General features: G+C 39.2%; 1 protein-coding gene across 1 annotated transcript; it reads left to right on the top strand.

The window, feature by feature from the left end:
• Positions 1-304: 304 nt before the first annotated feature.
• Positions 305-25,084, top strand: sar1b (secretion associated, Ras related GTPase 1B). The gene is made up of 7 exons (XM_026928806.3): positions 305-502; positions 7,532-7,607; positions 8,150-8,269; positions 13,495-13,560; positions 13,725-13,828; positions 22,919-23,050; positions 23,332-25,084. Exons 2-7 carry the CDS (start codon positions 7,550-7,552, stop codon positions 23,446-23,448), a joined length of 597 nt encoding a protein of 198 aa, XP_026784607.1. The 5' UTR covers positions 305-502; positions 7,532-7,549; the 3' UTR covers positions 23,449-25,084.
• Positions 25,085-25,436: the final 352 nt, after the last annotated feature.

Raw genomic sequence — 25,436 nt, 5'->3', positions numbered from 1 at the left:
TCTTTTGAATTAATACTTTTATTGCATTATTTCACATTTGGGCAAATCTTATTATGCAAATCACACGATGGCCGAAGGAGTATATGTCTACTACCACAAAAAAAATTACATATATATATATATATATATATATATATATATATATATATATATATATATATATATAATAAAAAAATATATATAATAATATATATATATAAAACGAGTTTTTGATCAAGTTCATCTTCACATATCAGTTCCTTATTTTATTATGTTTGTTCGGACACCCAGGGGTGCTGTTGACGACGGTGTCCCTGCCGGAAGGATTGATTGGTAACACAAATAGGAAGCGGCTGGGCAGGACAGGGCCATTGCAAGTCAGCCATTGCTGTGTGTCGTGGCTGTGTAGGTAATAACGCTAAGGCAGTGAAGAAGACGGTTACTACGACCATTCGGATTAACTGGAGGAATTTTCAGACTTCCGAGTGTAACAATCGTCTGTGTATCTACATATAGACACGAGGTATGTTTTTTTTTTTTTAAATGTTTTCAACTGATAATTTATTTAAGCGTGGTTAGCAATACTGGTTGGTTAACTCCACTGCTTACTAGCATAGATAGCTTAGTTAGTTTAGGCTTATGCAAACTTAATCAAGAATCTTAGGATTGGTAGCTGTTGCCGTAATTGCTTGTCGGTTAGGTATTCGTTAAATTCTTAACGTATATGCTGCGAACGATTCTTGGTGAAAGTGCTGCTGAGTTAGAGAACTGGATGCATTCCGATATCATTTTGGTTTATATGTGCTATGTTGATTTGTGTGATCGACTTAAATAGCCGTCGAATTGGATTCTCTGTCGCACGAGTGACACGTAGGTAGTGCTCACCAGCTAATTTAGGCTAATGTTAGCTGGTAAGCATATATATGATATATAGTTCTTCTGGGTGAATATATATACAGAAGAAGAACTACACATGTGAGAAGAGCAACAGGAGGCAATTATAGAGCACACTGGAGACTGTGGTTATGCGGGTGTATTTAGCTGCCGAATTCCACGCAAATGGTGGTGTGAGGGTGGCGGCTGTCCTCCTATGTGGACCAAAGAACAATTGGCTACCATAATGTTAGCTATGAATGTTACATAATTATCTACCTTTGTATTAGTGACCTTACTGGCCATCTTACTAGTACATGGTTAAGATCAAGCATTTGCTAGCAGACATTAACTAAGGTATCTTATCTCAGTTCGGCTCAGTTGTGTCAGGTTCACCGGGCATGGAACTCTGCTCTTGTCTCCGTTTTGTGCTAAATACAGAAGGAATCACAATTTTCTTTAGTGTCTTCTTCAGCGGACGACCCAGTAACTTGGCATATAACTGTCTTTCATAGTTCTGATTGTGCTGGTTGCACCCTCATAAATGTCCAATTTTTTGGTGGTGTTGGAGTGTGGGACTTGTCCCAGTTGGGCCCATATACATTAACAAGAGTTAATGAGGTGTTATAAAGTTGACTGATTACAGTGACAAACCTACCATTATTATCATGTTTTGGGCGAACGCTGATTGGTTGGCTGGGATGTTTGTCAGATTGGACAGGTTGATGAGATGTTGTGACATTTCTTCCGTGTGTTTAATCTGAATAATATTGTTTAATTCAGAGTAATACTGTTAAAAGTACATCTGAAGTGTAAGCAATAAAATGCTAAATAATAAAGTGTAAACAGTAAAATTTTCTCCCAATGCATCCAGTACTTTGTGTCTGCTGCGTTTCTGTCTGCATTTCATGTATGCTTCACACACAGCAATATAATGACATTATTGTGTAATGGATTTATGTATGGAAAATGACAATCATGATATTGTGTTAATAAGAATATATTATATAAAGTGTGAGGCTATATAACAGCTGTAGAGCATTATAATGGTCTGTTTAATCCTGTAGGATTGCACCCTTTAATTTTTTTTTTCCTTCTAACGTAGTACCAGTAAAGACACAGTGTAGGTGATGTAATCTACCGCTACTGAATGAAAATACATAAATAAATAAATAAAGCATGCATCAATCAGTGGTTAATAGAATTCTGGATTTAAACACTAGTTACATTGAAGTGCTTCGATACTCGATCTGCTTGCTGAATACAGATGAGTTAAAACACTTTATAAATAGAATTAATTTAGAATTCACTAGGTTTATAATTAATCGTGTGAGGTCGCTTTTTTCCTCAGCAATTTTCTTCCAAAACAAAATTATTTCCATGTTATTTTTGTCTATATTTATTATTCCTACAGTGAAACAAGGAATTTGCATTGTTTTTGGCTTTTCTTCTGTCATTCAGTAAAGTATTTCATGTGGTTCATGTGACAGCACCTCCTAGAGGACATGCTCACCTTATGTGCAAGCATGAACATGTGACTTGCAGGTGTTTCTTGTTGCCCAGGTCTGCCCTGTTACATTGAGTGTTTAAACAGTTAATAGCTCTGAATGTCTACTCTTGGTTTGAGCCCTTGGTTTCACCTGTGAAGACTGCATTTGTTGTTAGAAAGGATAAACCAACATGAAGACCAGAGAGCTGTCTATGGAAGAAATTCAAGACATTTTGAAGCTGAGAAAAGTGAGAAAATCAATCAGTACCGTTGTACAAGCATTGGGCATAGCCTATACAACAATTTGGTATGGTGTACTGGTGTACTAACAACCAGACATCAAGCAGGTTGGCCAAGGAAAACAGCAGCAGTCGATGACAGAAACATTGTTCGTTTTGGGATTTTTATTCACAGTTGGTGACATCACCAACAACCACGGGGGTGAAGGTATGACAATACACTGTTCGAAAAAGACTTTTAGAGCAGAAATATAGAGGCCATACCACAAGATGGAAACCATTCATCAGCAGTAAGAATCAGAAGGCCAGATTGGAATTTACAAAGAAATACAGAGATGAGCCACAAAAGTTCTGGAACCATAATTAACCTCTACAAAAGTGATTGAAAGACCAAAAAAAGGGAAAAAGTTTTAGACTGCATTTCACCTCCTGAAGAGGAGACTGAAGGGAGAAACGGTGCTCTCAGTGCTCTCACCGCCTGGCCCGGGTTCGATTCCCGGCCCGGGTTCGATTCCCAGCCAGGGAGCCAACCCCAGCCACTGGAGTTGCACAAGACAGTGCACTTCCATTGCCGGTCCCAAGCCCGGATAAAATTGGAGAGGGTTGCTTCAGGATGGGCATCCGGCATAAAAACTGTGCCAAATCAAATATGCGGATATCTTGATTTCATTTGACTGCTGAAGCCATGGTCTGCAAAGAGGTGGCAAAGCCTGTACAGCAGTGGTTACCAACCCTGTTCCTGGAGATCTAACTTACTGAAGACTTTAGTTCCAACCATAATCATGCCCACCTGATTACCTAATCATTGCCATAAGAATTAAATTCAAATTCAGCTAAAACAGGTGTGTTAGATTTTGTTTGGAGATGAAACCTATAGGAAGGTAAATCTCAAAGAAGAGAGTTGGTGACCACTGCTGTACAGGGTCTCACTGTTGAAAAGGACTCAATCAGGAGAGGGTTACAAAAACCCTGAAACCCTGTTAAGGCCATCATCAACATGTGGAGAAAATGGAACACCACAGTGACATTACCAAGATCAGGATGTCCCTCCAAAAATTACAAAAGGACAAGACAAAAATGTATAAAAATTTGATTATTTTTCACTTTATTTGTATATTTTGCAATTAAAGATTTGACATGATTTATCTTAGTATCATTCTTTTACGTCACAAAAACCTGCCATTTTAACAGGCGTGTGTAGACTTTTTTATATCCATTGTGCTCACTTAGTGCCTAATGTGTCCCACCCCTTGACGGGTGCCATTTTAACAGTATGTTATTCATTCCAATATAGGCAGATATGCTAGCCTGCAGATATGCTACAGTAGAAGAACTCCATTTTAGCACATGCATTGTATGATACACACTGTCAACTGACTGCTTTCGTGAGCACGTTGTGTAAATGCTGCACACTCGCATTTGACATGGCTACTCTAACCTAGGTTAACCACACTGGGATTTGATCAGGTGATTAACTAGAGTAGTTTAGTTTAAAAATGTGCTTAACGCTGAAAGTGTATTTTCAGTTCACATTTCTTACCCATCATTGTTTTTCTTTTTCACCTGCTGACACGTTGATGTCTGCTTCAGGTCTTTTAAAAAAAATTGCAGCATCGCTGATAGCAGCTGGGTGGTGCAGTTTTCCCATTTCCATGGGAATTGGAGGAGGAGATTTGAATCTCCACAACTGACTCACATGGCAATCCACCAAACAGCTCAGAAATAGTCTCTGTTTTTTGCAGCAAGTAAAAAAAAAAAAAAAAAAATCCCACCACAATCTAAAATTTACCTGGTTTTATATATTTTACAGGCAGTAGTAAAGTCTGGGGAAAATGGATGGCTTCTTGCCTCTGAATAGAAGAGGAGCTCCCTTGGAAGACTCACCAGCTCATCATAGAATCTCATTCTTTTGGGGGGAAAAAACTTACTATGATAACCATTGGCCTGGGTTCTTGTCCTTCTCAGAGTATAAATTGCAGAGTGTGATGAGCATAGTCCAGGACCGGTGATTTCATCTAGTCCACACACTTCCTTCAGAAGTTGAGCAGTGAAATCTCTGGGTTTTGACCCTTCAGCATCCTCAGTTAATCCAATCAGGAGAACATTATTTCTCCTAGATCATCCCTGCAAATCCTCACATTTCTCTGAAAGTGATATAGGCTGGGCCTTGAGTACATTTACAGTGGATTTCATGCCTGCTCAATGTCCTGCCCAGCGCAACTACGGGCACTGTCTGTTTGTAAGGGATCAATGGCAGTTTTCAACTCATGTCGAACCAAGGCTATTTCTGTTCATGATGTTTACATAAGTTCCCAGCAAATTAGAGAACAAAGAAAAAAGAAAAAATGGTTTCCACCAATCCTGAATCCATTTTGTTCTTACAACATAATGTTGTGACAACACTCTACTTTTCAATTCAATTCACTTTTATTTGTATAGCGATTTTAACAATGGCCATTGTCACAAAGCAACTTTACAGAAATATGTAAATTCAGGATATAAGTTTTAAACTTATAAATTTATCCTTAATGAGCAAGCCAGAGGTGACATTGGCAAGGAAAAACAAGGAAGAAACCTTAAGAGGAACCAGACTCAAAAGGGAACCAGTCCTCAAATGGGTGATAATGAATAGTGCATTTATAAATAAATCCCTTCTGTAACTACATGGTCAAAAAGTGCAATTGCGTAAACAGGAAATTCATTAATGTTTTCACACTAAGTCTATTTTGTTGAAGTTATCAACTGGTCACTGGCAATCGCAGTCCTAAGCCATCATAGCAAGGCTGTTCATATCAATTGCAGTCCATTTTCCTGGTTTATAAGTGGTACCATCTTCAGTAATCTCAGTGATCTTTAGGCTGTCCATATGGGGCCATCCTCTGCAAGCAGTGAGTGATTTCCAAGTGATGAGAACTCCAACCAGATGTAGGGCATCAGGGTGGATCAGGCAGGTCTGGAGAGGAGAAGGGGTCAGGATCACTGGGGGGGATTGTTGGGTATGTTAATTGTCACCTAATGGTTAAAGACAATGTACTTTGTGAGGAGAGTGCAAATCAGGGACTCTGGCAATACTAGCTATGAGCCAGAAGGTAACCCAGACATGAGGGCGCCCTCAGAGATAAAGTGGCCAGCCACTCCGCCGTCAACCCCTTTATTTTAAACTCTGAATGGGGAGCACAGTGATAAGAAATAAAAGTTTGGCTGCTTTCCGGCGGCAATTCTGCAGCTCCTTCTCTCTCTCTCTCTCTCTCTCTCTCTCTCTCTCTCTCTCTCTCTCTCTCGTTCCCTTTCTCTCACATATTACTTGATTGTGGAAGTCTCTTCAGTACCATTATTTTTGGTGCGTGATCATGTTTGCCAATCAAAATACATTTCCCTGAGTTTTGGTGAAATTTACTGTGTCTACGACAGTCTTCTATAGCTAAATTATAATCTATGACCTTCCTATATTGTCGCGTGTTTATTTTCTGCTTTATTTTTTTTAAGAAATAAAATGTTGATAAAAATGCAAGCAAATGTATCACGATTCAAAGATAAAGTTTTTCAGTCAATTTCTGATGGTCTCGCAAGTCTAAACTTTTCATCTTCTCTGCACACACAGTTGGGCGTGCAAGTCATGTGGTAACGCAGTCTGCTGGCCAATTAGCGTCACACATGCGCAGTGTAAATTTGGGCCGGAACGCTGTTAGGTAGTGAAGATTGAGTCCAATCTGTATCACGCATGTGTGACGCAAATTGTCAAAGAATCTCCATCTGTCTAGCTAAACCTGCAGATTCTTTGACAGAAAAAAAGATGGTGCAGTACTCCTGATTTGTCATTTTGTTTACTAACTGATGGCATTTGCCTGATTAGCTTTGATGAAATTATAAAATTTAGAAAAAATGTGTGAAATTCATAATACCAACGATCACCATTGCAATCAACAAAAAATGAAGTAACTATGAGATGGGTTTTTGCTTTATCCTAAGCCAGGGATTGATCAACCAAGGGAAAAAAAAAAAAAGCAAATAGGGAGGCTCAAATATAGGCTGTAAATTCTTTAGGCTACAGACACAACAGAGAATTTCCATGCTTTGAAAATACCATTACTATACCAATTTACCATGTGACTTGCAACCCCATTTGTGTTTGTGGTTACCCAATCCACCTCCCCTGCCCGATACCAAAATGACTGAAGACCACGATTGTTAAGCCAGGGCTAGAAGAAAATTCTCATTATCAATTGATCTAATTATCTCATCGTATTCCATGCTATTCATAATAACATCCTTTTTTAACATGCCTTTTATTCTATAATAAAAGTTAGTCTTGCATGGTATGCATTTGTTTCTTGTTCTGCATGTGTACTGTGACGCTAAAGGTTACTGCCCATGCTTCAATATTTGAGACGCTGGAGTAAGAATGGGTTGGTCTTGAGCAATTTCCTGATTAGAGGTATTTGAAAAGAAAGCGTTTTCTGGTGATGTAACACCAGAGGTAGGTCATGTTCCTGGATCAACATTCCATTTATGTTCCTGGATCAGCAGTTCTTTTAACAAATCATTTAGTGAGTCTCTTGAAAATTCCCTTTAGGACATACCTGTCAGCTCCAGACAGCAATGCAAATGCAAAGCTATGCAATGGCTTGGTGTGTTCTGGAGGTAATGTCCAAATAGCTTAAGAGTTGGGTTAGTTGGAGGCACACATTGATGACCTCAGATGACAATGATTTGTTAAAAGAAATAATTAAAGAAATTACATTCACTGGGAATGTTGCTATTCCTATCTATAGAGTAGGTAAAACTGTTGACTGACATTGGTCAACATTAGGTTAATGCAATATGTTTTTGGTAATTAATGAGTTCAGTGTTTTTGGAACTAGAACTTGTTAAAAGAAAAGTTTTTAATAATATCATGCTCAAAGTGGTTTTATGTTTTGTTTTGTTTTTTTCCCCTCTCTCTCTTTTTCAGGATTAACACGATCTGGATATGTCCTTCATATTTGATTGGATTTATAGTGGTTTTAGTAATGTACTGCAGTTTCTTGGTAAGACCCGCTTGTTAATGTAGATAAATTGCTTTAGATGTCTCGGTAAGAATTCTTCCTGACCTTTAGCTGTCACATTAATTTGTAATTTTAAAGTAAAGTTAAAAAGGCAAAACCATTTAGGAGCTTTTGCTTTTTGAATGTGGCAGTGGAAATGGCTAAAGGTAAACAATACTCAATCTACCTTCGTTTCATGGTTCTGCTGCACGAGGGCTTTAAAAATTGTTTGTAGTGTCAGCTATCATTGACGTTTAATAATGCTAGGTTGAAATGGTTGCAGATCTGTGATTTCACTGCTAACATTTTCAATATTTGACAGAAAGGTACAGCATCTCAATCAGCTTAAGTGTTTAGTATAGTCAAACTTTGCACATTAATTTGAATTTTTTTTAAGAAAAAAAAGGCAATGCATTGTATGTATTGTTTACAGGGAAGCTGGTAGATAATCTGAGAGCTTGACTTGGGTACTGTAGGTATGAATGCCAAAATGTTATGTTATGTCCATAGATACTATTTTTGAAAAACTGTTCTTATTCTTTTAGGACTGTACAAAAAATCAGGTAAATTAGTATTTCTTGGTCTGGACAATGCTGGCAAGACCACACTACTGCATATGCTTAAAGATGATCGACTGGGGCAACATGTGCCAACCTTACATCCAAGTGAGTTCTTGTCATAACAAGTAACCGTACATGTGTGTTTACTTTATTTCATTCAACGTTAACTTCAGTATTCACAGTTTGTTTTTCTCATGTTAATATCTAAAAATTTCATAAATATTAGGGAAATGTCTGAAAAGGAAGGCAAAAAATGCTAATGTTTCCATCAGTTATTGTTATGAATAGTCTAACATGATCCAGCAAGATAAAAGCACCAGACGACTATAGAGCAATATCCAGACACATGCAGAGACACTTACTGCATAATAGTTTATTCCGAATTGACCCTTTAATTTTTTGCCAAATTTTCCAAAATTTTCCAATTAATGGCAAAAAAATGCTTGCTGCTACTACCTCACCTGGGTTATATACTGTAGTTTGTGCACAAGATACTGGGACTGGTATTTTATCATAAAATAAACCTTGTAACAAACATCAGGGCAGCTAAATAAATTTGATCCATTTCCATGCCAGAATCAAAAGTTTGCTGCACTAGCACATGATGCATATTGTAGGGATGTAAACCTCAGACTTCCACATGATTCGAAATGATTTCTGTTCATAAGGCAACGAGTCAGTATTGACAATGGCACTGAATCTTCTAAGATACAATAAATATGATTTACTAACCTCCAACTGATATGCATATGTGACTAACTTTGTTCAGTATCTGGAGTAGGCCTACTGTTAATCCATGAATGGTTTACACATCTATATGAAAATATAAATTTTTTTATGCATCTGCATGCCGCTCAGACCTCAGTAAGACACATACACCGATCAGCCATAACATAAACATAAAACCACCAGCCTAATATTGTGTAGTTCCCCCTTGTGCTGCCAAAACAGCTCTGACCTGTCATGGTATGGATTCCACAAGACCTCTGAAGGTGTACTGTGCTATCTGGCATCAAGATGTTAGCAGCAGATCCTCTAAGTTGCGAGGTGGGGACTCCAGGGATCGTACTTGTTTGTCCAGCACATCCCACAGATACTTGATCGGACTGAGATCTGGGAAATTTGAACTCTTTGTCATGTTCCTCAAACCATTCCTGAACAATTTTTGCAGTGTGGCAAGGCACGTTATCCTGTTGTATGAGGCCACTGCCATTAGGGAATACCGTTGCCATGAAGGAGTGTACTTGGTCTGCAACAGTGTTAAGGTAGGTGGTACATGAATGTGAGGACCCAAGGTTTCCCAGCATCACACTTCCTCTGCCGGCTTGCCTTCTTTTCATAGTGCATCCTGGTACCATCTCTTTCCCAGGTAAGTAATGCATTTGCACCCAGCTGTCTACATAATGTAAAAGAAAACATGATTTGTCAGACGAGGCCACCTTCTTCCATTGTTCCATGGTCCATTTCTGATGCTCACGTGCCCATTGTAGGCATTTTCAGCGGTGGACAGGTGACATCATGGGCACTCTGACCTGTCTGTGGCTACGCATCCTCATACACAGCGAGCTGTGATGCACAGTGTGTTCTGACACCTTTCTATCATAGCCAGCATTAACTTTTTCAGCAATTTGTGCTACAGTAGATGTTCTGTGGGATCGGACCAGGTGGGCTAGCCTTCACACCCATGTGCATCTGTGAGCCTTGGGCTCCCATGACCCTCTCGCCGTTACACCAGTTGATAGATTTTTTTTTTACAAGTAGATATTTTAGATTTCTTACAGGTGGCATGTGTGTGAAGTCAATCTGTAGAGCTTGAAAAGGAGCTTGTGGAGGAGGTAACGCATCGTGTTTGGCGGTTTTACCCTGAATGTTAGCCCTAGCACAAATTAAACATGCGTCGAGTAGTAATTTAGCAGTTTTAGTGACATTGAGAATACAAAATTATTTGTGGATGTTATTAATCACTCCCCATCATGCGACATGTGAAATACCGTGAAAGTGGCGCACGAGAAATGGCAAGACAGAGCAGGGGAGTGCAATGCGGCCTTGAGGGCAACAAATGAGTCCGCCCTCATCTGAAGGAGAGCAGGTCTCAGATGACCAAAATGAAAGATCCTGTTTCTTCAGCTAGGGAGTTACCGCGAGCCGTTTCAGAATCTCCTGGGTCGTGACCCTTGACCTTAACGATAGCTAGACGTTTAGGTAACATTGAGGCCTCCAAAAGGTCAGAGACCAGCATGGCATGTGAAACGGGCTTTAAAGCAGCGTGCGTGCCAAATTTTGCCAAAGTCATGAGCCACACCAAAGGCATATCACGAGTCAGTATAAATAGTTACCACTTGATCTTTAAATAGACAACAGGCCCTTATCAGAGCTACAAGCTCGGCAGCCTGAGCTGAAAGGAAAGGAATGGAGCGAGCTTCGTGTACAACGTTAGGCAAAGAATAAACTGAATATCCACAGAAAGTGATATTGTCATTGGGTTTAGAACATAACCCATCTACAAATATGTGGACACCACCCTCCAGCAGGTGTTGTGAAAGATCTGCGTGCAGACATGATTCTGAAATCTCATTAAGGCAGTCATGCTCTAACCAGCCATCGGTGGCCTGTTCCTCCGAACAGGAGCGCACAAAGTGGTGGAGCAGAACAGCAGGGCTATTTTGGGCTGTTACTGGTTTAATAGTGAGATTCTGTCTGGCACAGAGGATAGCTGTGTAACATGAATGATGCTGGGTGATCATATGGTGTGTCTGAATGTTATTAAGTTTGGTGACTACCTGATGCTGTGCATGCGGTGTGAGTGGGTGCGAAAGGACAACTCTTTCAGCATTTGAGACCAGTAGAGCAGAGGCAGCAACTGAACACAAACATGCGGGCATACCATGGACCACAGGATCGAGAGATTTAGAAATGTAGGCTACTGGACAATAATCACCGCTGTGCTCTTGGGCCAAGACTCCCGTGGCAGTGCCCCTGTCCTCGGTGACATAGATGAAACGGAGCGTATAATCAGGTAGACCTAGGGCTGGAGCAGAGCTCAGAGATAGTTTGAGATAACAGAAAGAGTTCATCATTTCCTTAGTCCATTCAATATAATCAGGCATGTCTTTGGGGCAGCACTGGAGCAACACCTTCTCGTGATGTGAACAGTCAGGTATGTACTGGCGGCAGTAATTAATCAGTCCCAGAAAACTGAGCATACCTTTCTATGTTTTAGGTGGATGGACCTCCAATATGACTCAGACGATCAGTTGAGAGTTTCCGCTGACCTTGAGAAATGTGAAACCCCAGATACTGCCTCAGAGGCTGACAGAATTGGAGTTTAGAGAGTGAGGCCTTGAAAGGTATACTGACGTTGTCCAGGTATACTGACATTGCTTGAACGTAAAGGTGAAGATTGGCTGCGTCTGCTCACTTGACAGGGATTGAATGCCCTCCTTCTCCACAGAGAGAGGATATTGTTTACAATACACAGGGGTTGATGAATGGATGTTAGCAACATACGGTGGTACCTGTACATGGCCTGCTTTGTTGGAGTTCGCAGCCCACAGTTTGGATGGAACCTCAGAAAGCTCAGTGGGTGTGACGTGGTTGCTGCAGGCCTCAGACACACACGACGGAAGAAAAACAGAGATTAGGTGGAGTACTGAGAACAAGACGTCCTCCTTCAAAAGATAAACAACAGTTTAACTTAGCCAAAACATCATGACCCAACAGATTGAATGGCGAGGATGGAAAACTACTTTTCTTTTAGGTCTTGAATCAGTGGACCTGTTATTTTTATTTTGGTGTTCCTTATCCCAATTTGGTTTCAATTCGAGCCTTTTCTTTAATGCATCAGTCATATAATTATAGCCCCATTGAGGGTCACCATATCCTTTGAAGACGAGAACTATAGCTGAGGTTAAATCTTCGTCTTCAAAAGACCCTTCTCTAGGATAGGGACGCCATTGTTTCTCTCTCTCGGTCTATCCTACCAAATTATTGATGAAAGGTTGGACAAAAATACCATAACCACGATTATACATCCAGTCATTGGAAGTTTGCTTAGACTGGCCACTTCCACCCATTGTTACAATATACAAAGACAATAAGGTCAGAGAAGATTGAGCAGCGCGAACTGTAGACTATGTAGGTGCGCACAACCTCCCGGCGAAGCAGGGATAACCCTCTCACTATAGTTTAGCGAGGAACACAAACTCCCGGCAGAGTGGGGATGAGTCTCTCACTACAACTTAGTGAGGATCACAATCAACTCCTTTCATTTATTCCTTACACAATTCATGTGCCAATAATTCTAAACAGAATGACAGATACACTGCAGGTTAAAATTATGAAATGTGTGTACTCCTAACTTGGATAACACGAGATAACCACATGGAGGTAAGTCAAATGTAACAAAGAAAATTCTTACCTCCACCTGGTTATCCTGGACGAGCCCCCAGAGAGCTGATAGATTTTCAACTGTTCACTTAGAATCAGGAAGAAGTCTGTGTTCGGGCTGCTGCCACAACCTCTGTACAGGCCGGGGAAGAGAGTGCCAAAGAAACACACAAAGTCAGTGTTTGAGTAGCAAAGGTCTTCAAAGTTTACTGAGGCAGACAGAGAATATTTATAGTTATCTATATGCAATATCTGCAGAAAAAAAGGCATCAGTCAAAGGTGTCAGCAGAGAACAGAAGTGGCGGTTGACGTGTTTCATGGACTGTATGTACTCTAAACGTTTATTAGAACAAAACAGAAGAAGAACAAAAGATATCACGAGGTCAGCACAGAGCGTGCTGACATGTATTCATAATATATCACCAGTTGTCCTTCTTTGGACCACTTTTGGTAGGTACTAACCACTGCATACTGGGAACTCCCCACAAGACCTGCCATTTTGGAGATGCTCTGACCCAGTCTTCTAGCCATCACAGTTTGGCCCATGTCAAAGTCACTCAGGTTCTTACGCTTGCCCATTTTTCCTGCTTCCAACACATCAATTTCGAGATCTGACTGTTCTCTTGCTGCCTAATATATCCCACCCCTTGACAGGTGCCATTGTAATGAGATAATCAAAGTCATTCACGTCATCTGTCAGTGATTTTAATGTTATGGCTGATCGGTGTATCTGAATTTACCCTAAGGATCAATCATAATATGCTAATAATCCATTTTTGATTGTTGCATTGGTTAAGTTCAATTGCTGCCTTTTAAATCAATACATAATCAGATTATTACTCCCCTACTGTATTGTGTGCTGTCCATAGCTTGTGCTAAATTGGTAGTCATTATGATTCTGCCATGGATGTAATAAACAAATGTCTTTGCATTTTATTCCTTAGCTTCAGAAGAGCTGACGATTGCTGGTATGACCTTTACCACCTTTGACCTTGGTGGCCATGCACAGGGCAAGTAGTTTTTCTTGTAGCATGGTACACTTCCTTCTTTATACACGTGTGTGTGTATATATGTATATATATATATATATATATATATATATATATATATATATATATGTACACCTCTCTGGCAAAATACTCACTTAACACATCTTGTATAACTTGTATCATAGCCCGAAGAGTGTGGAAAAACTACCTCCCTGCAATCAACGGCATTGTCTTTCTCGTTGATTGTGTAGACCACCCGAGACTGGCTGAATCCAAAACAGAGCTTGATGTGAGTTTTTTTTTTTTTTTTTTTTTTTTTCCCCTCTTAAAAAATGTTATTCCTAAACTCCTACTGCACAAGCCTAGTAGATATGTAAAACCAAAATAATTACTTTACAAGATAAAACTAATATTGTGAAAAATGTCAGAATTGTCAATGCATGTAAAAGCATGAATGTGGAGAATTTGGAGAGGTTAAAGTTCTTATATTTCACAATTAAGCAAGTACAAGGGAAGTCATGGGTACTGAAAGCCTAATTGATGTTAGATGTGAAGTGCTGCTCTGTTTTCTTACCTGTCTCAACCTTACATGAATAACCTAATTAGAACTTAGGAATTTATTTTATAATATTACCATTTTGTAAAATGAAATATTATGCCTTTATCCTGACAAAATTATCTAGCAGCATTACATGTTTCCCAAAATCTGATTTTTACTATACTTAATGGGCATTTGCAACTAACAAGCTGTTTAAGCAGCAGCACTTGGGTCAGATTCGACTCATCAGGTTCTAATTCTGCCGTACTGCTGCATAGGCAGCCAAGAAATGTCCAAACCAGAGACTGCACTGGCACTCTAGTTGGCTAGAAGATAGGGCATGTGGAAATGTCTGAGCAGAGATTCCAAGGGAGGACCCTACCTGGCTTGGGGAATGAGGCTGTACAAAGGTAGACCCTTTTCCAACCCAAGTGTTGTTATTTAGAAATTCACTTAATATAGTAGGATCAAAAGCAACCACTCGGCCATATTAGCCACTCTTAGCCACAGGCCTGCGGGGGCTGTGGGACTGAAGTTGAGACCCCACTAGACCAAGATATGAGGGGAATGGAAGGAACCCAAGTCCAGCTAACTTTGCAAGCCCAGGATTGGAGGATGCGGTGTAGCAAGGAGGACCACTCAATCGTGGTAGCGGTGTACACAGCCCTGCAGGTCGTAGAAAAACTCAGAGCACAGAGTAACTGTGAGATGAGTGCAGCAGATCAATTCAAAATCAGCTGGTGGACAGTACAGGAGTGATGGTAAACAACGCTAGCAAGGTGACGAGGGAACCCGAGTGTAGCTAGTAGCCATAGATGGACTACAAAAATTATGAAAATGCACTCAGCATAGTCATAAAGAGATGATAAACGTGTCAATCTCCGGTCTCAGCGTGTGGACATTGTGGACACTTTGACAGCCGGTATCTAATTCGCAGCTCCTTGTACTGGAGTAGCTATTCCCTCCACAAAACATACATTTGTTAGGTTGGATTGTAGTAAAGATTTGAATCCTTTTTCAGTGTTAAATCTGGTCCATGCCCCTTAATTTACACAAATTTTGAAATGGTTTCAAAGCCACATGTGGGAGGTACTTCTAGGCTGATAATAATCTTCTGGTTGAGCTGTCATTTTCCTCTATAGTGTCTGGAGAGGGGTCAGATTCTGTCCACGCCATGATGGAGACCTCTACGACAGGCTCTAAGCTACACTATATGGCCAAAAGTTTGTGGACACCTGACCAGCACACCCATATGTACTTTTTGAACATCCTATTCCAGGTTTAGTCCTCCCCTTGCTTTTATTAGTAACCTTCACTGTTCTGTCTAGATTATGTAATGTGGCTATGGGGATTTGGCCATTCCACCACAAGACCATTAGTGAGGTCAGGCTCTGATGTCAGGTGAGGAGGCCTGGGGCACAGTCAGCGTTCCAGTTTATCATAAAAGGTGTCCAGTGGGGTTCAGGGCTCAAGTCAGGGCAGAGCTTAGGGTATTTAAAATTCAATAAAGTTATCTTTATATTTTCCCATCTAACTTGTACAGAAATAGTCAGTGGTCGCAGCCTGGTCATGTACCTTGCTGTACCTTGCTGAATTGCATGCCCACTTGGAGGAATCATGTTTGAACATGTACAGTGGAAGGCTATGGTAAGGCCATGAAGATGGATGAGTAAAGTAAAGACTCATGAGACTCATCTGCTCTTGAGGAATTTAAAGGAAAAGTTGAGATATTTTAAGTCTTGCCAAGCTGAGTTATCAGTCAGTCAGTCAGTCATATTTATTTATAAAGCACATTTAAAAACAACAGCTGTTGGCCAAAGTGCTGTACAAAATTCAAGCATATACCAAAAATACAAAAGTAAACATAGAACACAGCAACAGATAGTACACTACAGTTATGCCACTGCGCTTACTTATGACCATATGCAACAGTAAATAAATAAGTTTTAAGAAGAGACTTAAAATCAGCACATGTTGGTGCAGTTCTTATATAGGGGGGCAAATTATTCCAGAGCTGTGGAGCGGCCACTGAAAAGGCACGATCTCCTTTTGATTTCAAGCGTGACCTTGGAACAGTCAACTGAAGACTATTAGTTGATCGAAGTTCCCTGGAGGCATTACAGTGGAACAGAAGGAGATCGGAGATATATGAAGGAGCCAGACCATGCAAACCCTTATAAACAAACAACAATGTTTTAAAATGGATACTATATTTAACTGGGAGCCAGTGGAGAGAGATCAACACTGGTGAAATATGTTCCCTCTTCCTTGTTCCAGTTAACAATCTAGCAGCAGCGTTTTGAACAAGTTGAAGACGTGACAATAGAGACTGTGAAACACCCAAGTATAATACATTACAATAATCTAATCTGGATGAAATAAAAGCATGTATTACAGACTCCATGTCTCTTAATGTTAAGAATGACTTCATCTTTGCAATATTCTTTAGCTGATAAAAACAACTTCTAACCACAGCATTGATCAAAAGTCAAAGCAGAGTCAAAAGTAATGCCTAAATTTCTAACATGTGAATGAAGATTACTAGATAGAGGTCCCAGTTTACTGGCTACAACCTCTGTAAAAGCAGGGGAGCCAAAAATTAAGACCTCAGTCTTAGACTCATTTAACTGGAGGAAGTTGGCAGACATCCACTGTTTAACATCTCTCAGACAATCAGACAGACACTGTAAACTGGAGACATCCTTAGGATGCAAGGGAACATAACACTGAGTATCATCTGCGTAACAGTGGTATGAGACATTGTGCTTCTTGAATATAGCATACAAAGGAAGCATGTATAAAGAAAATAAAACAGGACCCAGAATTGAACCCTGTGGAACCCCATACAAAACTGGTGCACAAGATGATGAATATTTGCCAGTCTCTACCGAGAAAGTTCGATCATTTAAATAAGATACAAACCAATTTAAAGCATGACCTTGTATCCCAATTTGCTCCAAGCGATTTAAAAGAATGCCATGATCAAGAGTGTCAAATGCCGCACTAAGATCCAGCAAAATTAAAACTGCACAGTTGCCGGAATCGACAATCAACAATAAGTCATTTAATACTTTTAGCAATGCAGATTCTGTACTGTGTTGAGGTCTGAAACCAGACTGATATTTATCGAAATTACCATTTTCCTGTAGAAAAGAAGAGAGCTGATTAAACACAACCTTCTCCAAGACTTTTGATAAAAACGGTAATTTAGAGATGGGGCGGTAATTATTTAAAACTGTTGGATCAAGATTTGGTTTTTTGAGTAGCGGCTGCACAGTGGCATGCTTAAAATAAGATGGGACTATTCCACCGATTAAACTGCTATTAATTATAGACAATAAACTAGGACTAATAATGTCGAATGTCTCTAATAAAAGACGAGGAGGAACAACATCCAATGAACAAAATGTGGGCTTCATTTTATGAATAATTTGCACCAGGTAACTGTGAGACACTGGAGTAAATTCATATAAATATGTAGGAGTTGATGTGGACTGAGGGAAGTCCAAAGAGGAAGGAACAATACATGATCTTATAACATCAATCTTGTCAGTAAAAAACTTAAGAAAGTTTTCACAGGCCATAGGAGATGGATCAGGATATAAATTAGACATAGGATTTAGCACACTATTAATAGTATTAAATAATATTTTTGGACTATGAGCGTTTTTAGCAATGAGATCAGAGAAATAATTCGCCTTTACAATCTTAACAGTTTTTTGATATTGAATCATACACTCTTTAACGCAATCATATGATATTTGTAATTTATCCCTCTTCCACTTCCTTTCCGCTTTTCTCCATTTCTGTCTAATCGCCCTAGTTTCATCATTAAACCAAGGATGTAAACAACTTCTAGGTTTTTTCAATTTAAAAGGGGCAACAGCATCAAGTATATTTAAACATAGCCCATTAAACTTATAGACTAACTCGTCAGGATTAGCTCCAAGACAGTTAGACTCTATTTCATGAGTTGTAGGGGAAATAATATACGCATCTAAAAATTTTCCAGATGTAGATGAGTTAAAAGAGCGAGAATACTGGCCTACCGAGGCACGGTGTGGTACCGAACTAGGGACGGCTATGTTAAAAATAATAAACTTATGATCAGACAGAAAAAATTCTTTGGTACCTACATCATTGACTAAAAGGCCATAAGATAGGATTAAATCAAGTGTGTGCCCTTGGTTATGAGTGGGACCAACAACCGATTGTATAAGATTGAAGGTGTCAATAATTTGTAGAAACTCTTTAACCATAGGCTTCGAAGGACAACAAACATGTATGTTAAAATCGCCCAGTATCAAAAGCCTATCTGCATTCGGCACAACAGAGGATAAAAAGTCTGAAAACTCACTTATAAAATCCTTATTGTACTTGGGAGGTCTATAAACAAGTATACACAACAGTGGATTACAGCCGTCCATCTTAAATAACTGAACTTCAAAACTAGAAAACAATTCTGAGGCAAGTAGACGGCATTTTAAATTATTTCTATAAATAGTAGCTAATCCCCCACCACGACCGACTGACCTTGTCGTGTTAAAAAAGTTATAATCTTTAGGACAAACTTCAGAGAGTGGACCAAGCTCACCAGCATTTAGCCACGTCTCAGTCATAAACAAGAGGTCCAACTCATGAGATAAAATTTGTTCATTAATTGCAAATGTCTTGTTTGAGATCGATCTTACATTTAGCAACGCCATCCTCACTTCAGTGAAGTCCGTTTCATGATGAGTGGATTGATGGTAATATGGAATAGGATTGTGATGATGCTCCGACGACGAGGAATAATCCAATGAACGAAGGTTCCGGGGATTTACTCCTCTTCTACAGACCCGTAGTCTAGGAGAAGTACTTCTTGACGAGAGCACCGATCCTAGTTGTTCCGGATAAACAGACACGGCACCACGCTTGAGAGACCATGAATACGAAAACCGGCCGTGGTCACAGCTGAAAGCCAGACTCCGAGAGTCCGCATGACTCGGGCCTCCAAGCGACGACGCGCGGAGGTACCTCCTCACGCGTACCAACACACCACCGCGTGTTCCCCGTTTCTGATAACGTTTCTTCCTCTGATGATATTCGCAGTCCGGTAAGCGACATATTTCAGATGGCAACATAGACAGGAACGGGGGATCAGGAAACTTGTACCCTCCGTGATTTGAATCAGAAACAGTTTCTACGATCCTTCGTAGATTAAGAAGAAACGAACGATCATAAGCAAGCACTGTGGTAACTTTTTGTGCAGATGTGGACACAAACAGGACAAATATACTCAGTAAAGAGAACACAAACACCAGGCGACGGCTTGCCAAACTCCACACTGGCGCCATCTTGCCCATCTCTACATCAGTTATGCTGAAAAAGCAAAATATGCTCTCATTCTGTCATTCAAATTTTGGTAAAACTACTCATTTGTTCCACCAATTCCTCACCATATGGTTATTACATTATGTCACCTACCACTTTTTAGCAGGGTCAGTTAGGTTTCGTGGAAACAAAAGCATGAGACTGAACAAGGACATCGGCGCTTTCACTTGCCCGGTTGGTTAGCTAAAAATGTGTGATTTTTCTCCACTCCTACAGCAAGTGTAAAACTGAATTTGAATGTTGTCACATATTCTTTTGTATACTGTTTGCATGTATTACAGTGGATATAAAATGTCTACACACCCATGTTAAAATCGCAAGTTTTTGTGATGAAAAAAAATTTAACTAACATAAATAATGTCAGACCTTTTCTTATTCTCAATGTGAAATTACAATGTATAAAAATTAAGTGAAAAACAATCAAACATTTTAGTTAGTTTCTGTAGAATTTTCTTGACATTATCTTTCATCTGGCTTCGTCTGACTGCTGAAGCTGTGGTCCTCAAAGAACTGACAAAGCCTGTACAGGGTCTCACTGTTGAAAGGAATCGATCAAGAGATGGGTACAAAAAAATTTCCAAAACATTATGTGTACCATGGAACACCATGAAGGCCATCGACCACAAGTGGAGCACCACACTAACATTATCAAGAACAGGACATCACTCCAAGATTTAAAAAAGGATAAGGCAAATCAAACCAGGGAAGCTGCCAAGAGATCAACGGCAAAATTAAAGGAGCTGCAGGAATATCTGACAAGTACTGATTACTCTCTGCATCAACAGTCTCTTTTATTCTTCACATGTCTGGGCTATGGGGTAGGGTGGCTAGATGGAAGCCCTTTCTCACAAAAAACATCCAAGCCCAAATAAGTCACCCCAAACCATGTGGCAAAATGTGTTATGGACTGATGAGACCAATTCCAAAAGGTATAATATTTCCATAATTCCAACAATTGTTTGGTGCAGAAAAAAGCACATCACCAAAAGAACACCATATCCACGGTGAAGCAAGGTGGTAGCAGCATTGTGCTTTAGGGCTGCTCTTCTGCCACCAGAACTGTGGCTTTTATCAAGGTGGAGGGAATCATGAATAGCTACAAATACCAGTCGATTTTACTCAAGTCAAGTGACTTTATTGTCATTTCAACCATATACGGGTAGTTAGTACACAGTGAAACAAAACAACATTCCTCCTTCCGCTGTCTGCTAGTAAGCTGAAGAAAAAAAGGAATTTCACCTTTCAGTACAACAGTGACCCAAAGCATACATCCAAATCAATAAAGGAATGGCTTAACCAAAAGATCAATGTTTTTGACTGACCTAACCAGAGCCCAGACCTGAATCCAGCTAAAAATTTGAGGGGTCACCTTAAGCAAGCTGTGCACAGGAGATGCCCTTACAATTTGATGGATCTAGAATGTTTTTGCAAGAAAGAGTGGGAAAATATTGCCAAGTCAAGATGTGCCACGCTGATAGACTCTTACCCAAAAAGACTGTGTGGTGTAATAAAATCAAAAGGAGCTTCAACAAAGTATTAGTTTAGGGATGTGCACACTTGTGTAACTAGGTTAATGTAAGTATTGTATTTTTCTTTTTATTTCCCTAAAAATGTTTCTGAATTGTTTTTCACTTTATATGTGTACTTTGCAATTGCACATTCAAGGTGAGAAATGATTTGACCTGATTGATCTCGTTTTACCTGCCATTTTAACAGGGATTAACCTGCCATTTTAATAGGGGTGTGTAGACTTTTTATATCCATTGTATATCATATATGTAAATTTTGTAATATTTTATATATTATATGTATATTATAATAAATATCCTTTACAATTGTTCAGTAAACAACAATGAACATTTGGTTTAAGAAGGATATTCTTTAAATTTTTATCCTGCTAAATATCCAGATTGATCAATACAAAAATATTTATTATGATAACATTTCACCTGTCCTACTCTGAAAATGGCTGTGACCCAAATAGGGCAAGATGGTGCAATGCAACCCAATAACACTGGGACTGTATACAGTCTTTCACATGCCACCTGTAATGGCAAGGGTTGCTATGCCACAGTGCTTGTTCTTTATTGATCGACTTCAGATCAGACTTGGGCAGGCTCCAGGCGGTTTGCCCACAATGGGGTTTGTGGAACCTGGGTTTGGTACAGCTCAGCAATCAACAGTAACAATACACCAAACAAAGTGCAAGAAAACACAACAGGAGAGCACATGCAAGAAATGTGCATTAATACTGAGTCACTGCAATTTCACCAATGAGTAGATGTGCAAAATATTGCAGTAGTGAAGATGGACTAAAACCAATAGCCTCAGTAGTGATCGGAATTGATGCGCAACAGAAATTGATGCATGGGACGGTAGACTAAAGCCATGATACAAGACATATCCTGATTGAGGCTTCATGAGATGATATTGACTCAAAATAATACATTTTAATATATTTATTTTGTATTGACAACAAATTTTTAAAGTCTGACTTACATCAAGCACAGCACATGTTCGTTGACTTTAACCTGCGTTTCAGACCACTATCAAGCCATCCATGGTATAAACAAGTGTGCACTTATATTCGGCAGTTTATAACTACCTTTGGATGGCTACACCATGTACGTGCTGTGAAAATGTTGAGCAGTAGCGTATTACAAGCCGTTTCAGTATTATTTTTTCCAAGTTCACCTGGTCCAAATGAAACAAGGCGTGGTCCTTGTGTTTGAGACATGTGCCATAATACTTCAGTCTGATTAGCTTAACATTTTGGACTATTAAGTAAGCATGCTTGGTTATTGTTGGTAATGACCAGTAACCAATTTGAGCTTTATAATTATTGCCCAGTATAGATTGCTGACAGTGAGGCCCCAAATAACACGGTGCATGTTTCTGTGTCACTAAACCAGCACAGGTAAATTGACCATCTACATGGACAACCACACCCCAGTTCCATATCCCAACACCTATAGGTAACCACTGACTCAGTTTTCTGGTAAACATCTGAGTGCTCCTCATCTACTGCTTGGCCCAGGTCCTTGACACGCCCCTCAGCATCTAGCACCTCAGATTTTTTCAAGATGTATGCAGACAGCCTCGTCTACCCTGATGGCCACTGCCACCAGGATACTGCCAAAAACTATGCAATTACAGCCACCAGACTTTTATCAGTAAACAATGGTCATATGAAGGTACATTATTAGTTGCTGTGGTGATGTGAACGACTTCTCAAATGTCCAATTGGCAGACTGTGGTCCAGCAAAAACTAGTCTTGGATGGGTGTATTTTTGTTCAAACCCCAGATCATAGTTGTTAAAATGTTATGCTCAAATTTGTTTGATCTCTGTATGATGAATCTGTTGAATATTAGTACCAAATATGAAATTTGAGGATACCCATTTTACAGTTAGATTTGATCATATGCAGATCTAACACATTTTATTTTCTTGTACATTCCGACAACAGGCACTAATGACAGATGAAACTATTGGAAATGTGCCTATCTTGATTCTTGGTAACAAGATTGATAAGCCAGAGGCCATAAGTGAGGAGAAACTTCGTGAACTGTTTGGATTGTATGGTCAGACAACTGGCAAGGTAAGACAAGCCTTTTTTTGCACATATTTTATCATCTAAGATTTTAATGTGTAGAGGATAATGTGTAGAGAGATTTTAGGCTGTACTTATAATTTAGGCGACACACAAGCTTTAATTTAGTTTTTTTTTTTTTTTTTTTTTTTAAAAGATTTTTTAAATTCTTGGTTAATGTAATCTCAGTGCATGGAATACAAAGATTTGCCACTTACAATCCCTGCAGTTAACTGCCAAATGAAAGATAAAGTAGGCTGTCTGTCATATGTTGTTTGCTCTTTCTCCAGGGTAATATTCCCCTGAAAGAACTGAATACCAGACCACTGGAAGTGTTCATGTGCAGCGTGCTAAAGAGACAGGGATATGGGGAGGGCTTCCGCTGGCTTTCACAATACATTGACTAGATCCTACTACAAGAAGGTGCACCAGGAACTGCCTAACCAAATTCAAACTCATGTTTTATGTTCAGTTCTTGTTCAGCCTGCCATCACTCTCCAAAAAAAAAAAAAAAAAAAAAAACAGCAGCAGTAGTCACTCAGTACAACTCTAAATAAATAAATAAACTTTTATAGGGTAAGACAATTCAACCATTTTTTTCTTAAAGCTTTCATAAGGGAATGGCATATCAGTGACTCAGTTTTCAAGCCAAATAGATTTATTTCTTTGGACTTTTTATGGATATATGAAATTTGTGTAATGTGGTATAAAAGTAAATCATTCTAGTGGTATTGACAGCCCCAGTTTATGTGTAAGAATATGTTTGAGATGTTTAAAAATATGTTTGCAGCCCTTGTTAAGTTTATAGTTTTTAATAAGATACATGGTTGGGATTTTTGGAAAAATCATTACTTTCGAGATTCTGTGTAATTGCAGTCATTTTGGCTGTTTTATTTAACAAAACAACAAAAATTAGCAAAAAATTTAATGATTCCTCATACAGCTCCACCCAGTTTAAGATCGCTGTTTTTAACATAAAAGCATGGGTTATGTCAAGTATCTCAAAGACAGATGTATGCAGGATGTCTAGGTCCAGTGGAAAGTAAAATGTCAAGAATATTCTGTTGTACAGTCCCCTTTGAAAGTATTGGAAAGGCAAGGACAATTCTTTTCTTTTCGCTATACACTGAAGACACTGAAGAAAGATGAATATGAGACAATAGCTCAGAATTTCAGCTTTAATATCCTGAAATTTGTATCTAGAGGTGTTAAACAACTTGGAACATGGCACCTTTGGTGGCAGACCACCCAATTTTTAGGTGCGCAAAAGTATTGTAACAGATAGCCTTGAAGTAATACACTTAATATTAATCACCGAACTGTTGCATTCTTCTTTTGTGATGCTTTTCCCAGCTTGTACCAAAGCTTCTTTCAGTTGTTGTTTGTATTAGGGAGTTTCTTTCTTCAGTCCCCTCAGTAGGTGAAATGCATGCTCAATGGGATTAAGGTCTGGTGATTGACTTGGCTAGCCTAAAACTTTCTACTTTTGATGAAGTCCTTTGTTGTGTTGGCAATGTGTTTTGGGTCAATGTCTTGATGCATGATGAAGTTCCTCTCAATTAGATTGGATGCAATTCTCTGTAAATTGGCAGAAAGAATATTTCTGTAGACTTCTGAATTCATTGTGCTTGCTATCGTCATGAGTTACATCATCAGTAAAGATGAGTGAGCCTGTTCTTGAAGCAACCCTGCAAGCCCAAGCCATGACACTACCTGCATCGTGCTTGACTGATGAACTTGTGTTTTTGTATCATGAGCAGATCCTTTTCTTCCTCCACACTTTGGCCTTTCCATCACTTTGCTGGAGCTTAATCTTGGTTCCAGAATCTTTGTGGCATCTCTCTAATTTTTAAACTTCTATCTGGCCTTCTGTTTCTTAGTGGTTTGCATCTTGTGGTATGGATTTCTGCTGTAGAAGTCTTTTTCCGACAGTGGTTTGTGATACCTTCACCCCTGCATTTAAAAATGGGTGGGTTCAAACAAAAGTTGCTTAAAAAAAAAAAAAAAAGTTGTTTAACACATCTAGATGTTAATATGAGGAAATGAACACTGAAATTCTGCTCTATCGTCTTGTATTCATCTTTTGATATCAACCCCAAATGTCTTCAGTGTATAGCAAAAACAAAAGAATTGGCCATAGCAATACTTTCGGAGGAAACTGTAAATCCACTATCCATCAACTATAGTATATCCAGTATAATGTATGTGAATACCATATGGATTTTATGAGTGGGTTCCAGAGGATTTCTTGATTTTATCAACAGTTAATTCAGAAGCAGGTATACCAAGTATCATCAAACACATGAATATCTTTTAAAAAAAAAAAAAAAAAAAAGGGGGGGGGGGGTAGTACCCAAATAACATAACAGTTTAGAGGAGCCTTTCTAAGTCATTT

This window comes from Pangasianodon hypophthalmus, chromosome 15, assembly GCF_027358585.1.
Source record: "Pangasianodon hypophthalmus isolate fPanHyp1 chromosome 15, fPanHyp1.pri, whole genome shotgun sequence".
In the NCBI taxonomy this organism is placed as follows: domain Eukaryota; kingdom Metazoa; phylum Chordata; class Actinopteri; order Siluriformes; family Pangasiidae; genus Pangasianodon; species Pangasianodon hypophthalmus.
Note: the sequence above shows the minus strand (reverse complement) of the source record. Positions and strands in the feature narration are given on the sequence as shown.

Bases quoted from the DNA above. Each gene is read 5' to 3' on its own strand.
- sar1b (XM_026928806.3), top strand. From the start codon at position 7,550: ATGTCCTTCATATTTGATTGGATTTATAGTGGTTTTAGTAATGTACTG. The intron at 7,608-8,149 runs GTAAGACCCGCT...TTATTCTTTTAG, and splicing joins TAATGTACTGCAGTTTCTTG to GACTGTACAAAAAATCAGGT. The intron at 23,051-23,331 runs GTAAGACAAGCC...CTCTTTCTCCAG, and splicing joins ATGGTCAGACAACTGGCAAG to GGTAATATTCCCCTGAAAGA.